At 48.5% G+C, this 20894-nt stretch overlaps 1 protein-coding gene and 1 pseudogene across 1 annotated transcript; one reads left to right on the top strand and one right to left on the bottom strand.

The window, feature by feature from the left end:
• Positions 1-3310, bottom strand: part of LOC115393744 (VPS35 endosomal protein sorting factor-like) — a 48742-nt pseudogene extending 45432 nt beyond the window's left edge.
• A 702-nt stretch (positions 3311-4012) lies between these two features.
• Positions 4013-7087, top strand: LOC115392977 (tripartite motif-containing protein 16-like). Its single transcript, XM_030097706.1, has 3 exons — positions 4013-5648; positions 5960-5963; positions 7075-7087. Coding segments are annotated over exons 1-2 (1623 nt in total). The 5' UTR covers positions 4013-4027; the 3' UTR covers positions 5962-5963; positions 7075-7087.
• Positions 7088-20894: the final 13807 nt, after the last annotated feature.

Raw genomic sequence — 20894 nt, 5'->3', positions numbered from 1 at the left:
GAAACAGTGGGAATAATGTTTTCAGCAGACTCTTTAGGACATGAGGGCGGTCAATATATATTACTAATAGTAAGCTGTTTGTTTCCATTACGAGTTATTTTGATGAAGATGCTTTCGAAAAGGTCTGGCTTTAAACCCCCTGTCTGACACCCCCGATGCACTCTGGATGCGGTCCGGCTGCGGAACGGCTCCGGTCCGGACACCGCAGCTAATCTGTAGTCATTAAAATCAATGCTGTGATGCACACCGGCCGCGGTCCGGCTCCGGAGCCTCTGCGGAGCTCCGGTCTCTTTCCGCAAATATCCTATTTTTCCGCATGCCGGAGCCCTACCGCGTTTATTCAAGCAAGTCGGGTGCCGGAAGGAAACGCCATACGTGTTCCAAAATAAGTCACTTCAAAATAAAATCTGTGTCGTGTTTTTTCTATTTTTTTACTTCTTCTGGTAGAATACAGAACAAACAACGTGATGTAGTCATTATACGCATTAGAAGAATGAACGGGTTTTGCATTTCGTCACTGCTGAGAAGACAAATGACACCAAAATGGCTCAAAACAGCTCTGTGACCGGAGCAGCTCTGTGTTGCCAGATTGGGCGGGTTTGCTCCAAATCAAGCGTCTTTTTGAACACGTTGGACGGGTTGATGAAATTATTATGGGTTTATGACGTGTTTTTTATCATACAAATACGGTTTTAACGTACATTTTCATCCGAGACGGCGGTTTGGGCTGCTTTCTATTGAGTAAAACGGGTTTCAAATTGTCTACGGGGGATAACGACAGATCTGGCAACCTCCTCCGGCTTGACTGCGGAGACACCGCAGGCGGTGTGAATCACAGTGCTGCGGTGTACCGGGCAGGGGCCGGACCGCATCCAGTGTGCATCGGGGGTTACTGTGGGAACAGTTAGCTCAGATTTGAGGTTATTTTTAATGTAGGTTGCAACTCCACCAGATCTTGGACCTCTATCAGCTCTATAAAGAGTATAGTTATCTAATTTTATTTCAGAGTCTGTGGTAGTTTCATTAAGTCACGTTTCAGAAATTGTGATAATATTTGGATCGTTATAAGCAAGCCAAGCTTTAAGCTGATCAATTTTATGCAATAAGCTATTAATATTGATGTGGATTGCATGGAGACCTTTACCCATTTATTGAGATATGAAAAAAAAGCTTATCAAACATTGATCAGCCAAGCATGACCCTCCTATGGTAGCGGAAGTGACCAGAAGGAGGTGACCACGACAGCACACATCATACACACAGACAATCATACACAGACACACCACACCACAACAAATCTGAATCTGTCACAGAAATTTAAAATGAGAGTATCTGAAAATCTCTGTTAACATTTTAACAATTTTCTTTAGTTTTTAAAAACTGACAAAACCAAACTCAGTGATTTTCACAAATTCACCTGGATTTGCCTCAGTAATTTATTTTAGAAAAGATGAGAAAAATCCTGCAGATGAGAGAAGGAATGCTGAAATGTGGCTCACAATGAACACTTTCCAGTGGTTTAAGTATTTATAAATAGCATAAATTTGCTGGGATGTCACGGTAGTGATGGTGCACCATTTATTTGAGTGACATCCAAGAGAAAGTCAGACTGCAGAAACCCCTCTGGGGGTAAATGAGAAGACGAGCTGTGTCCCTCTCGCCAGTTAGAGTTCCCTCATCCAGTGTTAAAGACCACCGAAACAAGGACGGAAGGAAGGAGTGTGACACCAAAAGCTTGCCCACTGTGTAGGTGAGGACCCACAGTGACTAATGCTGGTGGATCTGTGACACTCGCCTCTGGGTGTTGGTCAGGACACACAAACCACAACAGGACTTCTGGAGTAACTTCTTCTTTATTGCCAGAAGAAGTGAAGTATTGCAGGCAGACATTTCTTCTTAATCAATAGAGCCAGTGGGAGTGGGGATATCTACCCACGTACAGTAGCTACGGTGTTGTGGTCATTTACTCAAGAACACACAACTTCTGTATTAGGTTTCATTTTCCTCCCATACTCAAGCAGTATTCAAAGTAGAAAAAGCTAACAGAATGATCCAGGACCAGGAAACAGTAATAACATTTCTTACCAGTAGGTGGCAGACTAACCACAACCAAATGTACCTAAGCAGAATCTACGACAATAAAATCTCTCAGTATAATAATACAACAATCAATAATGAAACAGCAAACATAACCTGCAATCAATTCCCCACACCCACAGTCCAAGCCTTTCTAACACACTGTCTGTCAGTGATCGTCACCACCACAGCTGTTTGCTTTTTCTTTTCTTTTTCTGTTATCCTTCGAGAACTAAAGCAGAGTGTTTGCCTTTGAAACAATTCAATAACCGAGTAAATAAAATCCAACAGTGAAGAGTTTGAGAATTTCTTTAAACAAACCGTCTCCTGCTTCTTCTTCTTTCTTTCTTTCTTTTTTTTTCATTTGAATATAATGCCATCCTGTTGTGTTTTGGATGCTGCTACTTGGAGATTTGCAACAGCAGAAAAAGTTTTAACCCTGGTAACTGAGGAGTCACAGAGGAAACTCCTGCATTCACATCTGGACAGATCTGAAGAATACCTTGGGAGGGGTCACAGGAGGAAAATGTGATAATTTTCTCAAAATGTAATGAAATTAGCACTTGTTCAAAATGTAATGAAACCCAATAATTTAATAACGTCACAAATGTAATAAAATATCCTGACTATTAATGTAATAATACTGGTATTGGGGAATTACTACATTTCCAGATGGGTCTTTTTCTGAAAGAAAGGATGGCTGCTGGGTAAAGTGCAGACCTTGAGCACCATCCAGCCATTTGCACGTGCAGATACTCAGGGACATCCTGGTCCTGCTGAGTGGGGGATGGACTCACCTCCTTCGGAGACCAGAAGTCCAGCTCAGATATCCAGCAGCTTGTGAGCAGCACTGGAGACCCAGGTAACTCTTCCCTAAACGCACCTCTTCACTTGACACTTTTCCAACAAATCACTACCTCATGTAAACAAGTCAGTGACACTTCAGCGTTCATAACACCGACATACACATTATGTGACACCTGACATGAATATAGGCCTCACTCAAAAATGGTTATCACATCACTTTTAATCATTAGGATGTCAAGGGACATGCTGGTCAGTCATAACTGAAAGTGCATTATGAGATTGACTTGTATCAACAAAGATTATATTATCTTCAGAACCGAGCACTGCTGTATTAAAGTAAAACTCAGCAGGTGACTGCACAAGAGAAACAATTCCAGAAATTATCCAGTCACGTACTCAGGCCACCAGATTTCAGATTCAATGCCATGTTCACAGCCCCACAGTATAAAATTAGAAGCTCAAACCAGGATGTCTTTTATTTCAGGCAATCTCCATTTATGAACAAACATATCAGTGATATGAACAATGGTTCTGAACCACCAGGATGGTACTGAGCTGTAGAGAATAAAAAAATCCAGATTTTGTTTTGTTTTATTTTCGCTTAATTTTTTGGGGATTATTTCACTTTGATTTTGAAAGTGATAAAAGAACAATTTGAGTGGATAAATACATACATCTCCATACTGTCAAAAGTGTTATAACAATATCAGGATATTTTGTGACATTATTGGGTTTTATTAGATTTTTGATCGAGTAAAGTGCAAATTTTTCTTTTCATTTTCAGGAAATTATAACATTATCGGGTACCACAAAGCTTTATATCATTACAATATTGTGTAACAGCTCTGTTAAAACTAATTTAATTCACAATTAATGTCACAGGTTGTTCAGTTGTAAACCTGAACGTTGTTCTCTGTAAACTGTGCCTCATTACATGAGTCAGGTTAAAATAAAGCAGCTCCAGCAGTTCCACAGAGTTCCTCCTCCCCTTCAGATCTCTCTTTGGAAGATGGGTGGAACCAACAGAGGTGAAGAGCAGCAGCTGATTGGCTCCAGGCAAAAGCATGACGGGCTGATCACTTGTCAGAGCAGTTTCTCTTGTGAGGAAGTGAAAGTCACACAGTCGGAGCCACAGAGAGGAGACATGGCGCAGAAAGGAGTTGAGTTGGACAGAGAGAGCTTCTCTTGTTCCATCTGTCTGGATCTCCTGAAGGATCCGGTGACTATTCCCTGTGGACACAGCTACTGCATGGAGTGTATTCAAAGCTTCTGGGGTGAAGAGGATGAGGAGAAAATCCACAGCTGCCCTCAGTGCAGGCAGACGTTCACAGCCAGGCCTGTCCTGGTGAAAAACACCATGTTAGCAGCTCTGATGGAGGAGCTGAAGAGGAGCGGACTTCAAGCTGCTCCTGCTGATCACTGCTATGCTGGAGCTGAAGATGTGGCCTGTGATGTCTGCACTGGAAGAAAACTCAAAGCTTTCAAGTCCTGTGTGGTGTGTGTGGCCTCTTTCTGTGAGCAGCACCTTCAGTTTCATTATGATTCAGCTGCTTTCACGAAGCACAAGCTGGTGGATCCCTCCAAGACGCTGCAGGACAACATGTGCTCTCGTCACGATGAGGTGATGAAGATGTTCTGCCGCACCGATCAGCAGTGCATCTGTTTCCTCTGCTCTGTGGACCAACACAAAGGCCACGACACAGTGTCAGCTGCAGCAGAGAGGACGGAGAGGCAGAGGGAGCTGGAGGAGAGTCGACACATCATCCAGCAGAGGATCCAGGATGCAGAGAAAGCCGTGAAGCTGCTGGAACAGGAGGCGAAGAACATCCATGTCTCTGCTGATCAGACAGTGGAGGACTGTGAGAAGACCTTCAGCCAGCTGATCCGTCTCCTCCAGGAAAGAAGCAGAGCTGTTGAGCAGCAGGTCAGATCCCAGCAGCAAACAGAGGTGAGTCGAGTGCGAGAGCTTCAGGAGAAGCTGGAGCAGGAGATCGCTGAGCTGAAGAGGACAGACGGCCAGCTGGAGCAGCTCTCACACACAGAGGATCACACAGAGTTTCTGCTCAGCTTCCCCTCACTGTCAGCTCTCAGTGAGTCCACACACTCATCCAGCTTCCACACTGCTCCTCTCAGATACTTTGAGGATGTGACAGCAGCTGTGTCAGAGGCCCGAGACAAACTCCAGGACATCCTGAGTGAAACATGGACAAACATCTCACTGAGAGTGACTGAAGTGGATGTTTTACTGCCACAACCAGAGCCAACGACCAGAGCTGCTTTCTTCAGATACTCGCGTGAACTCACACTGGATCCAAACACAGTAAACAAACAGCTGTTATTATCAGAGGGAAACAGGAAAGTCACATACATGATGACTGACCAGCCTTATTCTGAACATCCAGACAGATTCACTATATATTGCCAGGTTGTGAGTAGAGAGAGTCTGACTGGACGTTGTTACTGGGAGGTGGAGATGAGAGGAGAGGTTTGTGTAGCAGTCGCATACAAGAATATCAGCAGAAGAGGTTATCCTGAAAGCTGTTTTGGTCATAATGACAAATCATGGGCTTTATATTGTGACAAGAACAGTTATAGATTTTATCACGACAAAGTTAAAACTCCGGTGTCAGGTCCTCCGTCCTCCAGAGTGGGAGTGTTCCTGGATCACACAGCAGGTATTCTGTCCTTCTACAGCATCTCTGAGACCATGACTCTCCTCCACAGAGTCCAGACCACATTCACTCAGCCGCTCCTCGCTGGAGTCTGTTGTTATTCATACAGCATTGGAGCAAGTGCAGAGTTGATGAAGCTGAAATAGACTGAGGTCACATCAGGAGCAGTGATTTGGTTCCATCCTGTAATTTGACTCATTGAGTCTCCATCATGGTTGCTGAGAGCTCCTTGTTGTTTTCTTTCTCCGCTGCACACAGATCAGCTGTCAATCAAACAGCCTTCGTCAGCACTTGTTCATCTTTTCTTCTTCTGCTGATGTTTGTTTCTGCAGCTTCTCCACTCTTACTTTGTCTCTCACAGCTTTGTCACAGAAACATGGAGAGTTTGATTTCTTTGTGTTCAGAAATGTTTGGTCAACTTTAGGCGTCACGAATCATTTAGTGTGAGGAATAATCTGTTAATCTGGAAGCAGCAACATGTACAAATGTGTGAATAGGGGGTGTTTTTCACTGAGAGGGTGTTTGGCTTTATTTCTTTATTCATCATCTTATTTGTGTTTTGATGCAGATTGGAGCAGTTTTTTGTTGTTTGATCTCCGGGTGAATTTTTTCTTTTTTTTGTTGTCAAGATTTTGTTGTAAGATTATTTCTTTGTTTGCATCTTGTACTTCATCTCTGTGTTTTCCCTCCAATGCAGTGTGTGTGAGCAGGTGTCATCTATTTTTGTGGGATTGTGGTAATTGTTTGAAAATAGCAACAATAAATATTAGTTTTAAAAAGGGAGACATGTGTTAAGGAATGGACACTGAGTGTTTTTCTTTGGTGTCATAAATTTGATCTGTTCATCTTTGGAAACATTCTCCATTCTCTCAGATCAATGAGGAAGATCTGATGATCAATAATGAAATGTATGAATGTGTATGTATATCTTTATATATATTTATATGTGGAAAAAAAGGGGTGGACCCTGTATGTTTTTCAGGTTATGCACACACACACACACACACATACCACTTATGCACACACACATACGCATACACGCACGCACATAGCTTACTCATTAGTTGTTTGGTTTTTTTCGTTTTTTGTTTTGTTTTGCTTCCACTCTGTTTTCTGTTGTGTGGCTTGTCGTGTTGCATGTCTCTGTCTATCTGTATTGTTTGTTCGTGTTTGCAATTAAAAAAAAAAAACCTGAAAAAAATGAAATGTAATTTTCTGTACAGATTGATCAAACACTGAATAAAAGTGATTAAAAAAGCTTTCCTGACAATGTGTGATTTTTAAGATAACAGTCTACATATTTTTATTTCTTCGATGAAACTCAGATTAGAAAGATTTAATCTCCATCAGAGACTGTAAAACAACTACAAACAAATCTTTGGACTGGAAACAGTTTCAAAATGATTTTTGATTTTAAAATTATTTTCTTCATCAGCATCTGAACTCAGTGTGTGAGCATGTCAAATCCAACAGGCTTTGAAACATTTGTTCAAGGTCATTTCTGTTTTTATTGACACAGCATTTCTCTGGAACAGCTTTTCTCCAAGCAGTGTGACGGCCGGTGTTCAGGTGCGGGACTGCAGTGCCAGCCTCTGGACTGTATCCGACAGGTGAGCCGTGTCGGGCTGCTGAGCCTGATGTTTGATGGACTCCAGAGTCCGAACCTGAAGCAGGAACCAAGAGACCAGAACGCCGTCAGTCCACAGTCAAGAGATCAGGCTTCAACAGCAAGTCCAACTCACTGAAAATGTTCTCCTGTCAATTCAAACAATGAGGCAGCAGAATGAAACATTCTAGATGAGGATTTTGATCAGTCTGACTTCACTGGATTTCATCAACTCTCATAAAGTCAGTTGTCTCACTGTCGGACTGAAGACTGCAGAGTTTTAGCTCCAATTCCTCCAGCAGGTAGTAGATGAAGTATGAACTCACAGACATTGACGTCTCACAGTGTCCATGTTTGTGACTGAGGTTCCACAAGTTGACGGCCAGCTGGCTCAGCTTGTTGTTCCTCAGCTCACCGTGAGCCAGCAGGACAGCAAACAGGGAGAAGGCCAGAGCGCTTTGACGCCGTGCGCTCTGCTGCAACATGGAGGAGAGAAACAAGATTTTCAATCCACAATCGCTCCCTTATTAATGTAACATAAAAACTCAGGATGCGGCGATACGACTTCTTTAAAGGACAGTGACAAGTATGAGGACTGACGTTTAGCTTTTGCTCAATAAATTATGGACAGTGAAATAAACACTTTGAGATTCAGAAAAATGTTGCATCGTAACTGAAATACAGAAGAAGAGGGAGGATAAAATAATCTTTGCTTCTTCCTTTCGTGAGTTTAAATAGAAGGGAAATTGGTACATCAACAATTAACTGTGTAAGATCTGAGTATAACTGGACAGATGTAATTTTTATGATTTATGTGTCTGATATGAAATTTCATCATTATTAAGACTGATCTCTCCTTTTATCCCCTGAATTCAAAAACCTTCATCCTCTCATGTTAAGAGAAGCGACAGGTGAGACTTTTTTCCATGAGAAAGGCTTTCTGTTTATAATTGGGAGGTTTCTGTGTGTGTGCTCACGTCGTCCCGGCTGAGCGCCTTCAGATGGTCCAGGATCTGCCCGATCAGAGTCTCACACAGCTTGTTGATCTCAGACAGAAACTTGGGGTCTCCTCCGTACAACGTCTCATTGGAGTCAACTGAAAACAGCAGACAGGCTCAGATGTAAGTCCAACCTGCCAGATTAATATCATGAAGTCATTGGTGCTGAGAAATGAAGACATCTTTTCTACCTGGTGATGATTCGTCAGATTACCTTCGGGGATGGAGTAGAGGAAGGATTCCTGACTCATGGCGGCCAACAGAGGCAGCGCGCTGATGTAGACTCGCACCTTGGCGTCGCTGCAGTCCTCCCAGGTGTAATCCTGGACCATGTTGAGCAGACCCCGGACTAAGTAGAGCACCCCGTGCTCCGGGTGGTCCTGGAACAAATGGAGGCGTGTCGGAGAACGCCACGATCAATCTGAAGCCCGGTTTACACTGCAACAATGTCTGCTGGAGCCGCTGAAAACACAACTTTCTGAAAACACCTGGACTCTGTTTCCATGGAAACAGGAGAAAAAAATGCAACTTTCTCAATGCATTGACTCCATCTGTGTGGAAACAGCAGTGCCGATTCTGGTATCGCTGCATCCCTCGTTACCAGGTTTATCTCAGGTTATTGTCGTCTGTCTCTTCCTCACCGGGACAACCAGCAGTGTTGCCAGAAAGTTGTTGATGAAGTCCAGCAGGAAGCTCTCAGAAGAACGCAGTTTCCCCTCCATGCTGATGGAGCGAGGAACCTCGGGGAGAACGCCAACCGCCGCCTTCAGGAAAGCATCTGCTGGAGGAAGAGGAGAAATATGAGCAGACTGCAGGCGATCAGGGACAGAGACAGAGACAGAAATGAGTAGAAAACCTGTAGAAAGAACAGCCTCACCCTGGGAGAGACACTGGTTGGCCAACGCAACCTGAGCGGAGAGCAGGTAGAGGTTGAGGTGGCTGAAGACGCTGCTGAGAGACGGGACGGTTATGAAGCTGTACGCCGCACACGCCTGGAGAACAGACGGGGACATGGCTGTGAGCGGAGGACCTTCCTCCCCGCCTGCGGCCACGGAGACAGAGAGGCGGCGTGCACTGACTCAGCAGAACCGAGACTGAAGACTTAAAATCAAATGGTGAGAAAGAAAATCTCTGGAACGAAATACAAATAAAACTCTCTACGACAAACAAACAGGGTACTTGACAGAGTCGTGCATGGTCTTGCAGATGTACAGCATGGCGTTGAGGATGACCGGGTCCCTGGTGAGCTCCACCTGATGCCTGCACAAAGCTCAAAGTTGTCAGAAGGAGCACTGTCTGTCTGTGATACACTCCACATCTCTGAGGCAGGGCTTACTTGATGAAGACCTCCATGATGGATTTGCAGACCTCCACCCTCACACTGTCTTTCTGGAACATGTTGAGGAATGGCAGGAAGCGCTCCTGGAGAACAGGGAGGAGAAATAAAGGCTGCGTTGCTGTGGCATCATGGGAGCCATTGTCCTCAGTCCGTCTCACCGGGTTTCAACTCCAGCGTTTCTCACCATGGAGAAGAGAACGGAGAAGTCGTGGAAGTAGGTGAGGATCTTCTGGATCACTGACTGCAGCTACGAGAAGAAAAGCAAAACGTCCACCACAGAGGAGAGAGAGAGAGAGATAGAGATAGAGGGATGGTTCAAGAGGCAACCTGAGGATAGGCGTCCTCGAACGCTCGGTCAGGGGTCATGTGCTTGATCATGTCAGCCAGAACTGTGTTGACTTCGCGTTTCTGAAGGAAAAACAGAAGAGAGTGAAGAAGAAGCAAGACGCCACGCAGGGAGGAATCAGACCTCGCTGTGCTCACTGTGAAGTGGCGGCAGGTGAATTCCACCCAGACTTCAGCGCAGTTGATGTAATCCTGAAAGTCAGGAGTTGATCTGGGGTGAGTATCCGGAACATTTTCCACTGGAATGACGGGCGTTTTGAAAGCTGCGGTCGAAGCCCTGAGTTACCTGCGGACTGCGCACTTTGGTGATCACCTTCCAGGCTTCATTCAGGATCGTCAGTCGAGTTCTCCGAGGTCATCCTGCACCTTAGACATGAACAAAGTCAAGCTCTGGCAATATTAGAAGCACTGCAGAGAGAGAAGTGACACTGGAGATGAGTGGCAGTTATTTTTCTGTTTTGTTTTTTCAGTTTTTCTTTGTGGTTTGTTCCTCCTGGAGGGAGATGGAGTCAAACAGCTCGGCCTGTGATAGATAGATACATAGATAGATAGATAGATAGATAGATAGATAGATAGATAGATAAATAGATAGATAAAAACTTTATTAATCTCCCAAGGGAGAAATTCAGGTGTCCAGCAGCACACAAATCATTCACACGCAAATAATAAATAACAACAGTACAATAAATAAAAGTGCTCGTAGTGTACTTAGTTTGGCTCAGGCACATCTGTTATACAGCCTGATTGTAGAGGGGATGAACGACCTCTTGAAGCGCTCGGTTCTGCAGCGTAATGACAGTAGCCTGTTACTCCGCTCACTTTTTTGAGCTGCAACTGTGTCGTGCAGTGGATGTTTGGGGTTCCTCAAGATACTCTGCATTAGAGCCCCCATCCTCCTCTCCAAGACTGCTCCAACAGAGTCCACCTTCCTCCCCATCACAGACGCACACCTCCTGATCAGTCTGTCCAGCCGATTGCTGTCTCTTTTTGTCATACTGCTACCCCAACAGACAACCCCAAAGAAAACAGCACTTGCAACAACAGACTGGTAGAAACTGTACAGCATGTCACCACATACGTCAAAGGATTTAAGTCTCCTCAGGAAAAACAGCTTGCTTTGTCCTTTCTTATACAGGGCCCGGGCCTGCTCTGACCAGTCCAGTTTGTGGTCAAGGTGCACACCCAAGTATTTGTAGGTGTGAACAACCTCAATACTCTCTCTGTCGATGATGACAGGTTGATGAGAGGGCTTCCTGCCAAAGTCAATGATCATCTCCTTCATCTTAGAGGCGTTCAGAATAAGACCATTGTCCCTGCTCCAGGTGGTGAATCCCGTGATGAGCTCCCTGTACTCTTTTTCATCCCTACCCTTCACACATGCCACAATTGCAGTGTCATCTGAATACTTCTGCACATGACACGCAGCAGATCTGTGAGCAAAGTTGTAACGACCGGGTAGGTCTTTCCCGTTTCACCCAGCAGGGGGGATTAAATGTTTTTTCCTGAGCTGACAGCTTAGTGTGAACTTGGTTCACTGGGGATATTTAATCGGGGGAGAACTTATGGGCGTTTTCACCTGTCACTGGCATCTGGGCAGGGTTGTTTATTTAGGAGGGCAGCGCACCTGCTGGAGGAGAGAGGTGACGTCACACGCCGACTTGGAACTGACAGTCCGGAGGCACGAGGCCGTGGAGCGCTGGCCAGGACGGATTTGCACCAGTGGGATTATAATTCCGGGAGTATTGTGGACCCTCTGGATTTACAGGCTGTTTGCCACGGAGCCGCCGGGCTGGAAAGGAGGAGCATCGGGGGCGAGAGGACTGAGGATTTGGGCAGGGGCGTGAGTAGTTTCGGCCGGCCGGCATCTCAGTCCGTCCCCGTGCAGGGACGTGCTCCTCAAACTTGGGGGAACATTGGGGAAGGGGGAGGGGGGGGGGGAATCTTTGGGGAGATTTTGTGGTTTTTTGGGGCTTCCCGCGAGGTGCGGCGTTTCTGGTTAAAGTTTATTAGTAGGAGCGCCCGAGCGGCGGGTTGCTTGTGTTCAGTTGTGGGGTTTTTTTTTTCCTCTCTCCCGGAATAAATGTGTTTTTTGTTGTCAATCCTGAGTCTGAGTCTGGAAACAACGGGCGAATTGTTACAGTCTGTAACAATTCGCCCGTTGTTTCCAGGACGATCTTGCCACACGCATGAAGAGGTCACGGGCGGAAAATGACAACCAGCAGGGGTGATTAACTGGGAGACGACAGACTCAGGGTTGACAACAAAAAACACATTTATTCCATTTATTTATTGCTTGTGTTCAGTTGTGGGGTTTTTTTTTTCCTCTCTCCCGGAATAAATGTTTTTTTTGTTGTCAATCGACCGCAAAGTGTACATCCCTGTGTCGTGCATTGTAGTACCTGGCTTGTCTGGCCTTAGCCGCGCCCATGTGTCTCATAACCTCCTCCTGCAACTGTGTGTGTGTGTGTGCAGGGTTCGGTATGTGGCAGTGTGTGGTGCTGGTGCCCTCTCCACAAGTCTCTCCAGAGGCCCCTTCAGCTCCCTTCCCAGAGCCAGTAAAGCCGGAGTTGCGCCTGTGGTCTCGTGCACAGCTGTGTTGAGAGCCAACCGGAACTCTGGCAGCCACCTGTCCCAGTCCTGGTGGTGGTCTCCAACAAAGCAGGCCATCATGGTCTTCAAGGTGCGGTTGACCCTCTCCATCATGTTGGTCTGGGGGTGGTAGGCTGTTGTGAGTCTCTGCGTCACACCCCAGGACTCGCACACCTGTGCCATAAGGTGACTCGTGAACTGGGGTCCCCGGTCCGACACCAGGTACTTGGGGACTCCCCAGCGGGTGAAAATCTCGTCCTTGAGAATTTTACAGACCTTTGGAGTCTTAGCATCCCTTATGGCGAATAACTCCACCCATCTGGTGTAGTAGTCCACCACCACCATCAGGATGGAGTTCCGGTCCCTGCTGGGAGGAAACGGGCCCATGAAGTCCACTCCGATCATGTCCCCGGGGGTCTGGACATCGGGTGATTGGACGAGTCCTGCAGGTTTTTCATTGGACGCCTTGTACTGCTGGCAGGTGGTGCATGTACGGACGTGCGCCCAGACGTCTTTGCGGACTGTTGGCCACCAAGCCACCTGGAGGACCTTCAGAAGGGTTTTCATCCGACCCAGGTGTCCCCCGATGGGACTGTCATGATAGTAAGCCAAGAACTGCGGAACCAACACAGCTGGCACAACCAGTTGATAATTGAACCCCCCATGTTTCGATGGGACCCCCCGGCACCACACCCCTTGCTGGAGCTGGAAATGGATACGGCCCGGTTTGGGCTGGGGTTCGGAGGGCCCGAGTTCCTGGCAGTCTGGGTCGTTGCCTGAGCATCAGCAATGTCCTGGAAGGAGCTCGGAAGGTCTGCCCAGTATGTTCTGGGCACTGTGAGGCCCACTGTCCCATCAGGACCATGAGGTGCCCGCGACAAGGCATCGGGTACTACGTTACAGCACCCCTTCTTGTAGTGCACCCTGAAGGTGAATGCCTGTAGTCGCAGGGTCCAACGTGTGAGACGCGACGATGTTTTGGGGCAGTTGAAGGCCCAGGACAGAGCACTGTGGTCCGTATACACATCGAATGTGTTCCCTTCTAGGAAGTGTCTCCACTTCTCCACCGCCCAAACCACGGCCAAGCACTCCTTTTCAGCTGTGGAGTAACGCAACTCCGCTCCCTGGAGTCCTCTGGAGGCGAAAGCTATGGGTCGTTCCTCACCGTCGATGTCCTGCATGAGCACCGCCCCCAGGCCCACGTCGCTGGCATCACAGTGAACCTGGAACCCCAGTTGCAGCTGTGGCTGAGCTAGGACTGGTGGAGACTGTAGCTGCGCCTTGAGGTGGTCAAATGCAGCCTGGCAGTCAGGGGTCCACTCCCACAGAACGTCTTTCTTCTTCAGACGGTTCAGGGGAGAAGCGATATCAGCCAGTCTGGGGATGAACTTATGATACCAGCCCACCATTCCCAGAAACCGCTGGAGGCTCTTCAGGTCCGTGGGTGCAGGGAAGGCTGTTATGGCTGAAACCTTGGCTGGATCGACTTCAACCCCCTGGCCTGACACCAAATGTCCCAGGAAGCTGAGCTGGTTCTGGAGGAGATGACATTTTTTTACATTCAGAGTCAGGTTGGCCTGGTGGAGCTTGGCAAACACGGCCTCGAGGTCCAGCAGGTGTTGCTCCTGGGTTTTCGAGAAAAAAATGATATCATCGATGTAAACAAAACAGACCTTCCCCCTCAGGTCCTCCAGGACGAGCTCCATCAGCCGCTGAAACGTGGCTCCAGCGTTTCGCAGGCCAAAAGGCATGACCTTAAACTGGAACAGTCCCAGATGCGTGGTCATCGCCGTCTTGAGCCTGCTCTCCTCGTCCATAGCCACCTGCCAGTATCCGCTTCGAAGGTCCAGTGAACTGAAATACTGAGCCCCCTGCATGGACTCCAGGATCTCATGTACCAGGGGCATGGGATAGGCGTCAGGCTGTGTCTTGGCATTTAAGCCTCTGTAGTCCACACAGAAGCACGGCGTCCCATCCTTCCTGGGAGTGAGGACCACCGGTGATGCCCAGGGTGAGGTGGAACGTTCGATGACCTGGTTCTCCAACATGGCCTGAATTTGCTCTTCAATGATGGCTTGTTTCTGCGGGGAGACTCTGTAGGCCCGTCGTCACACTGGAACCTCATCCGACGTAATTATTCGGTGCTTAATCACATCGGTGGCCCCAGTGGTCTCAGTCCAAACAGTAGCCCACTTCTGCAGCAGCGGCCGCACCAATTCAGGCTGAGCGTCCAGGAGGGGCATGACCGACTGGGGTGCCCTGGAACCGGTGTCTGCCACATAAAAGTTCACTTTAGGGGTCTCCTGGCGCCACAGGAGGTTCTCTCGTGTCTTGCGGAGAAATGCGTGCTCCTTTCCCCCCGGCATGAGGTACTTCCTGAGATGGGGCTTCAAAGTAAGGTGTGCCATGATCATAAAGTCCAGTCCAAGAAGTAACGGCATGCACAGCTGCTCATCAGCCAGGATGTGGACTGCTAGCGCTCCCTGGAAGTCGTGCAGTCCGAGGAGTAGAGTGGTCTTCCCCATAGGTTTGGTTTCCTGTCCGCTGGCCATCACAAACCTTGGGATCTCGCTTGGCACCAGAACCTCATCCTCCTTCCTCACAGCCTCCCATTAGGAGCGCCTCATCAGGGAATATGTGCATCCTGAATCCAGCACCGAGTCCCCTTTCCACCCACGGATACTGATGGGCACCACCAGGAGCGACGGTTCTCCAACAGCAGTCGCGAGGTCCGCTCCGGTGCTCCGTCCTGGCCCTTGGTCCACCTTCCTGCCAGGCCTCTTTGGCGGGTGTGTCTGCTGTACACGGCTCCAGTGTTACTCCAGTCTCTTTCAATGAGCGAGCCCACCTTGACCAGCTGCTCCACTGTGGACACAGTCCCCCGTAATCCACTCGCCAGCCTTGGGTTACACGCGCTGAGGATGCGATGCACGATTTCCCCCTCGCCCATATCTGGTCTCCACTTCAAACAGAGCGCCCTATGGTCATACACAAAGTCCCGCAGACATTGTTGGGGTGCCTGCACGTGGGCACGGAGCTGCTCTTCAATCTCCGCCTGGTAGTCAGAGGGCAGGAAGGCCTCCAAGAAGGCCTTCTTAAACTGTACCCATGTGTTAATTTTACTGCGCGTCGCCAACCACCAACTCCACGCAGGACCTTTCAGGACCGCGTTCAGCGTACCCATCAGCTCAGCATTGCCCAATGGCCGGAGGGTCAGAAAGTTTTCACACTGCTCGATGAAGTCCACTATGTCTGCAGAGCTCCTTGACTCTCCAAACTTGGGAAACTCCATACGGATGGGTGGGGTGGAAGGAACCACAGGAGGAAGGGCGAGAGTAACATCAGTGGTGGATCGGGGTCCAGTGGACATGGGAGCGGCAGGCGTGGATGACCTTGTGGGCCTCCAGGACAGACGGCTTTTGGCTTCATGCTGTTTCAGTTCTTCACGCCATTGCTCATCTCTGCGTTGCAAACACGCCGCGACCACACGATCCATCCGCTGCAGACTCGCGTCCACATACTCCTTCAGCTCTTCCCCCAGCTTAGCCATGGCTGCCCTCAGACCCTCTTCTCTGCAGAGAGTGCTGTCCACTGCTTCTTTGAGACGGGTCCCCAGACTGTCCACAGCTTCCTGCAGACCCTGCAGCTGTTCCATGACTGCACTGGATTCCACCGACGACTCCTCATCATCCTCATGCACCGAGTTCTGGTCTGGCTCCTGCAGGTACATGGACTCCAGCTGACTAGTCAACTCAGAAACCCGGCACTCCTTGGATCATACTGTGACATGGCGGAATGGAGCTGCGGTGTCCTCAGTGTCTCCTGCTCCTTCCATTCCTTCCCCCTCCTGCTGCAGCTCCTGTGGTGTGTTGCCCTCCATGCTTCCAGGTACGCCCCTGGAAAGTGCAGATTAGGCACCAGCCGGAGTATTACATTTGTGAATGAAATGTGTTTATGGTTGCCCGCAGATGTGCGCGTGAGACGCGCGCACGAGTAAGAGCCGTGCGTAATGGCGCGCGCGATGCGTGCATAAAAGGGGAAAAAGGGAGGGGAAAAAAAAACACCCCTACGCGCTGATACAGGGACACGCACCCGAAACTAGCACTTAAGTTTAGCGACTAAATATGCCCCCCGAGCCGCGGTTGAACCCCGTATCAGCCTAGTAGGTGTACCGATTGTCGTAATTATCCGCGCGCTCCCCGTACGGGCCACCACTCTGTAACAATTCGCCCGTTGTTTCCAGGACGATCTTGCCACATGCATGAAGAGGCCGTGGAGCGCTGGCCAGGACGGATCTGCACCAGTGGGATTATAATTCCGGGAGTATTGTGGACCCTCTGGATTTACAGGCTGTTTGCCACGGAGCCGCCGGGCTGGAAAGGAGGAGCGTCGGAGGCGAGAGGACTGAGGATTTGGGCAGGGGCGTGAGTAGTTGCGGCCGGCCGGCATCTCAGTCCGTCCCCGTGCAGGGACGTGCTCCTCAAACTTGGGGGAACATTGGGGGAGGGGGGGAAGACAGGTCTTTGGGGAGATTTTGTGGTTTTTTGGGGCTTCCCGCGAGGTGCGGCGTTTCTGGTTAAAGTTTATTAGTAGGAGCGCCCGAGCGGCGGGTTGCTTGTGTTCAGTTGTGGGGTTTTTTTTTTCCTCTCTCCCGGAATAAATGTGTTTTTTGTTGTCAATCCTGAGTCTGTCGTCTCCCAGTTAATCACCCCTGCTGGTTGTCATTTTCCGCCCGTGACCTCTTCATGCGTGTGGCAAGATAGTCCTGGAAACAACGGGCGAATTGTTACAAAGTCAGCAGTGTACAGTGTGAAGAGAAAGGGAGATGGAACAGTCCCCTGCGGTGCACCAGTGTTGCTCATCAGGGTCCCAGATACACATCCCCCAAGCTGGACGTATTGTGACCTCAGAGTCAGGTAGTTGTGGATCCAGCGAACAAAGAGAGGATCCACTCCCATCCTCTCAAGCTTCCCCTTCAGTAGCTGAGGCTGGATGGTATCAAAGGCGCTTGTAAAGTCGAAAAACATCAACCTCACATTGCCTCCAGCTCCCTCCAGAAAGGAGAGCGCCCAATGGACCATAAACAAGACCGCATCGTCCACTCCCATGCTGTCCTGATAGGCGAACTGAAGGGGGTCCAGCCCCCCCTCCACTTGAGGTTTGAGCAGCCGGAGCAGCAGCCTCTCAAAAGTCTTCATTACCACGGATGTTAGGGCCACTGGTCTGTAGTCCTTCATCCCTGCAGGCCTTGCCACCTTGGGCACTGGGACAAGGCATGAGGTCTTCCACAACGCAGGGACAAGTCCAGTCTGAAGACTTCGATTGAAGATGGTTTGGAGAGGCACAGCCAGCTCTGACGCACACTCCTTCAGCAGCCGTGGTGATATCCCATCAGGCCCTGCAGCTTTCCGTCCATGGAGCCTCCTCAGCTCCACACGCACCTCCTCCACAGTGAAGGCCGGCACGTCAGCAGAGGTGGAGCAGCCGCTGGGTGGAGGAGAGGAGCAGGTCGCAGCAGCAGAGGTGGAGCAGCCGCTGGGTGGAGTAGAGGAGGAGGTCACAGCCGCAGAGGTGGAGCAGCCGCTGGGTGGAGAGGAGGAGCAGGTCGCAGCAGCAGAGGTGGAGTGGCCGCCGGGTGGACATCACTTAGTGTGTGCGTGCGTTTGTACAGAGTCAAACCGGTTGTAAAAACGGTTGAACTCGTCCGCCATGTCCACATCACCAGGAGCTACACATCCCTTCTCCTTGAAACCAGTAATGGTTCTCATGCCCTTCCAGACCTCTCGGGAGCTCTTATCCTGCAGCTTCCTCTCGAGTCCTGCTTTGTACTCCCTCCTGGCCCGTCTCATGGCCCTCCTCAGGTTATGTTGAGCAGTCCTCATTCTCTGCCGGTCACCAGACTTAAAAGCCTCCTTTTTACAGTTCAGCAGATGTTTTGTGTCACTTCTGATCCACGGATTGTTGTTTGGGAAGCAGCGCACAGTTCTCAGGGGCACTACTACATCCGTGCAGAAATTTATGTAGTCTGTGACACAGACCACGCTCTCATCGATGTCATTGTCCATGTCTGAACCCACAAGCAGATTCCAATCTGTGGATTCAAAGCAGTCCCTCAGCCTGGCTGTTGTCTCAGGGGTCCACTGCCTAAAAGACCTCCTGACCGTAGGCAGTCTCATCACAGATGGTTTGTATGATGGTCTGAGGTGTATGAGACTGTGGTCGGACTTTCCAAGGGGAGGCAGAGGCACGGCAGAGTAAGCAGATCTTACATTCACATAACACAGGTCCAGAGTGTTGTTCTGTCTGGTTGGACACTGCACATATTGAGTGAAGCCGCCTAAATGAGGGCTCACATCAACATGGTTGAAGTCCCCTGAAATAATGATGAGCGCCTCTGGATGTGAGGACTGGATCCTGGACACCGCCTCCTGGATGACGTCACACGCTGACGTCGCGTCCGCACGCGGCGGGATGTAAACAATAACGGCGGCGACCAGGTGGATCTCCCTCGGGAGATAATATGATCTTAATCCGACCGCCAGGAGCTCAACATCACGGGTACAGATTTTGACTTTCACCGTGATGTGACTGGGATGGCACCACTTGTTGTTGACCAGCGCGGCAAGTCCACCACCCCTCGCTTTCCCGCAGGATTCCGCCGCTCTGTCTGCTCGAACGAGTGTGAAGCCGGGGATGCTAACAGCGGAGTCCGGCAGGGTCTCATTCATCCAGGTCTCCGTGAGCAGATATAACGAAGCTTCCCGGTAAGCACTCTCGCACTTCATCAGGGCTTCCAGCTCATCGCGCTTGTTGGGCATAGAGTTTACGTTACCCATTATAATAGATGGCACAAAGGGGCTTGTACCTCCACCTTTTAGCTTTGTGCACTTTCAAAACAAAAGTGTCCTGAAAGTTTGGAATTGATCTCTGCATGGCTGGGTTTCTTGGTGTCCCAGCAGAGACCACCAGTCAGTGTCTCTTCAGGCTGCAGTCTGTCGGCTCTTTTTCTGTTTGAACAAATTGTGCTTCTTTGTGTAAAGGATTTCAGTCCAAGTTTGAAGTTCCAGCTTTCACAAAAAAAAAAAAAAGGTCAAAAAGTTCAGAGGTCTTCCGGTGTAAAGTATCTACCCGATTGTCATGACTTTCAACTAACGTCTCTGTAGAAGTCTGAAGTGATCAATATTAAAATGTTTTCAAAGAACATATGACAAACCAGTACGTTCAGGTTTAAATTTAATTGTTAAAAACACACACAGGTGCTTCGTAAAATATGAGAAGATACTGTTAAAATATTTCCTGTAATGGTTTACGTGAAACTTTTAAAATTGTTTGAATCTGTCACAGAAATTTAAAATGAAAGTATCTGAAAATTTCTGTCAATATTTTGACAATTTTCTTTAGTTTTTAAAACTGACAAACCAAAAATGTAATGAAACCCAATTATTCAATAACTTCACAAATAATGTAATAAGATATCCTGACTTATATTGTAATAATACTGGTATTGGGGAATGATTACATTTTCAGTTGAGTCTTTTTCTGAATGAAAGAAAGGATGACTGCTGGGTGAAGTGCAGACCTTGAGCACCATCCAGCCATTTGCACGTGCAGATACTCAGGGACATCCTGGTCCTGCTGAGTGGGGGGTGGACTCACCTCCTTTAGAGACCAGAAGTCCAGCTCAGATATCCAGCAGCTTGTGAGCAGCACTGGAGACCCAGGTAACTCTTCCCTAAACGCACCTCTTCACTTGAGTTTTCCAACAAATCACTACCTCATGTAAACAAGTCAGTGACACTTCAGTGTTCATTACACCGACATACACGTGACCTGACATGAATATAGGCCTCATTCAAAAATGGTTATCACATCACTTTTAATCATTAAGGTGTCAAGGGACATGCTGGTCAGTCACAACTGATAGTACATTATGAGATTTATTTATATCAATAAAGATGAAATTATCTTCAGAACCGAGCGAGCACTGCTGTTTTAAAGTGAAATTCAGCAGGTGACTGACTGCACAAGAGAAACCATTCTAGAAATTGTCCAGTCACATACTAAGGTTCTTCAGTTCCATGTTCACAGCCCCACAGTATAAAATTAGAAGCTCAAACCAGGATATCTTTTTTTTCAGGCAATCTCCATTTATGAACAAACATGTTGATGATGTGAACAATGGTTCTCAACCACCAGGATGGTACTGAGCTGCAGAGAATAAAAAATATATAGATTTTGTTCTCTGTGTCCGGGGATCGGGTCGCCGGGCACCCTGCCGTCGGCTGCCACCCAATCCACACTGCACCTGGCCCCTACGGTTCCCTCGGTGGGTGGTGAGCCCACCGAGTGGCTCGGACATCTGTTTAGGATGCCTCCTGGACGCCTCCCTAGGGAGGTGTTCCGGGCATGTCCCACTGGGAGGAGACCCCGGGGAAGACCCAGGACACGCCTTGGGATCCTCC

This window comes from Salarias fasciatus, chromosome 8 (assembly GCF_902148845.1).
Source record: "Salarias fasciatus chromosome 8, fSalaFa1.1, whole genome shotgun sequence".
Taxonomy (NCBI): Eukaryota; Metazoa; Chordata; class Actinopteri; order Blenniiformes; family Blenniidae; genus Salarias; species Salarias fasciatus.
The sequence above is the reverse complement of the archived record's forward strand: the minus strand, read 5'-3'. Positions and strand labels throughout refer to the sequence as shown.

Coding starts and splice junctions, on each gene's coding strand:
- LOC115392977 (XM_030097706.1), top strand. CDS start 4,028: ATGGCGCAGAAAGGAGTTGAGTTGGACAGAGAGAGCTTCTCTTGTTCC.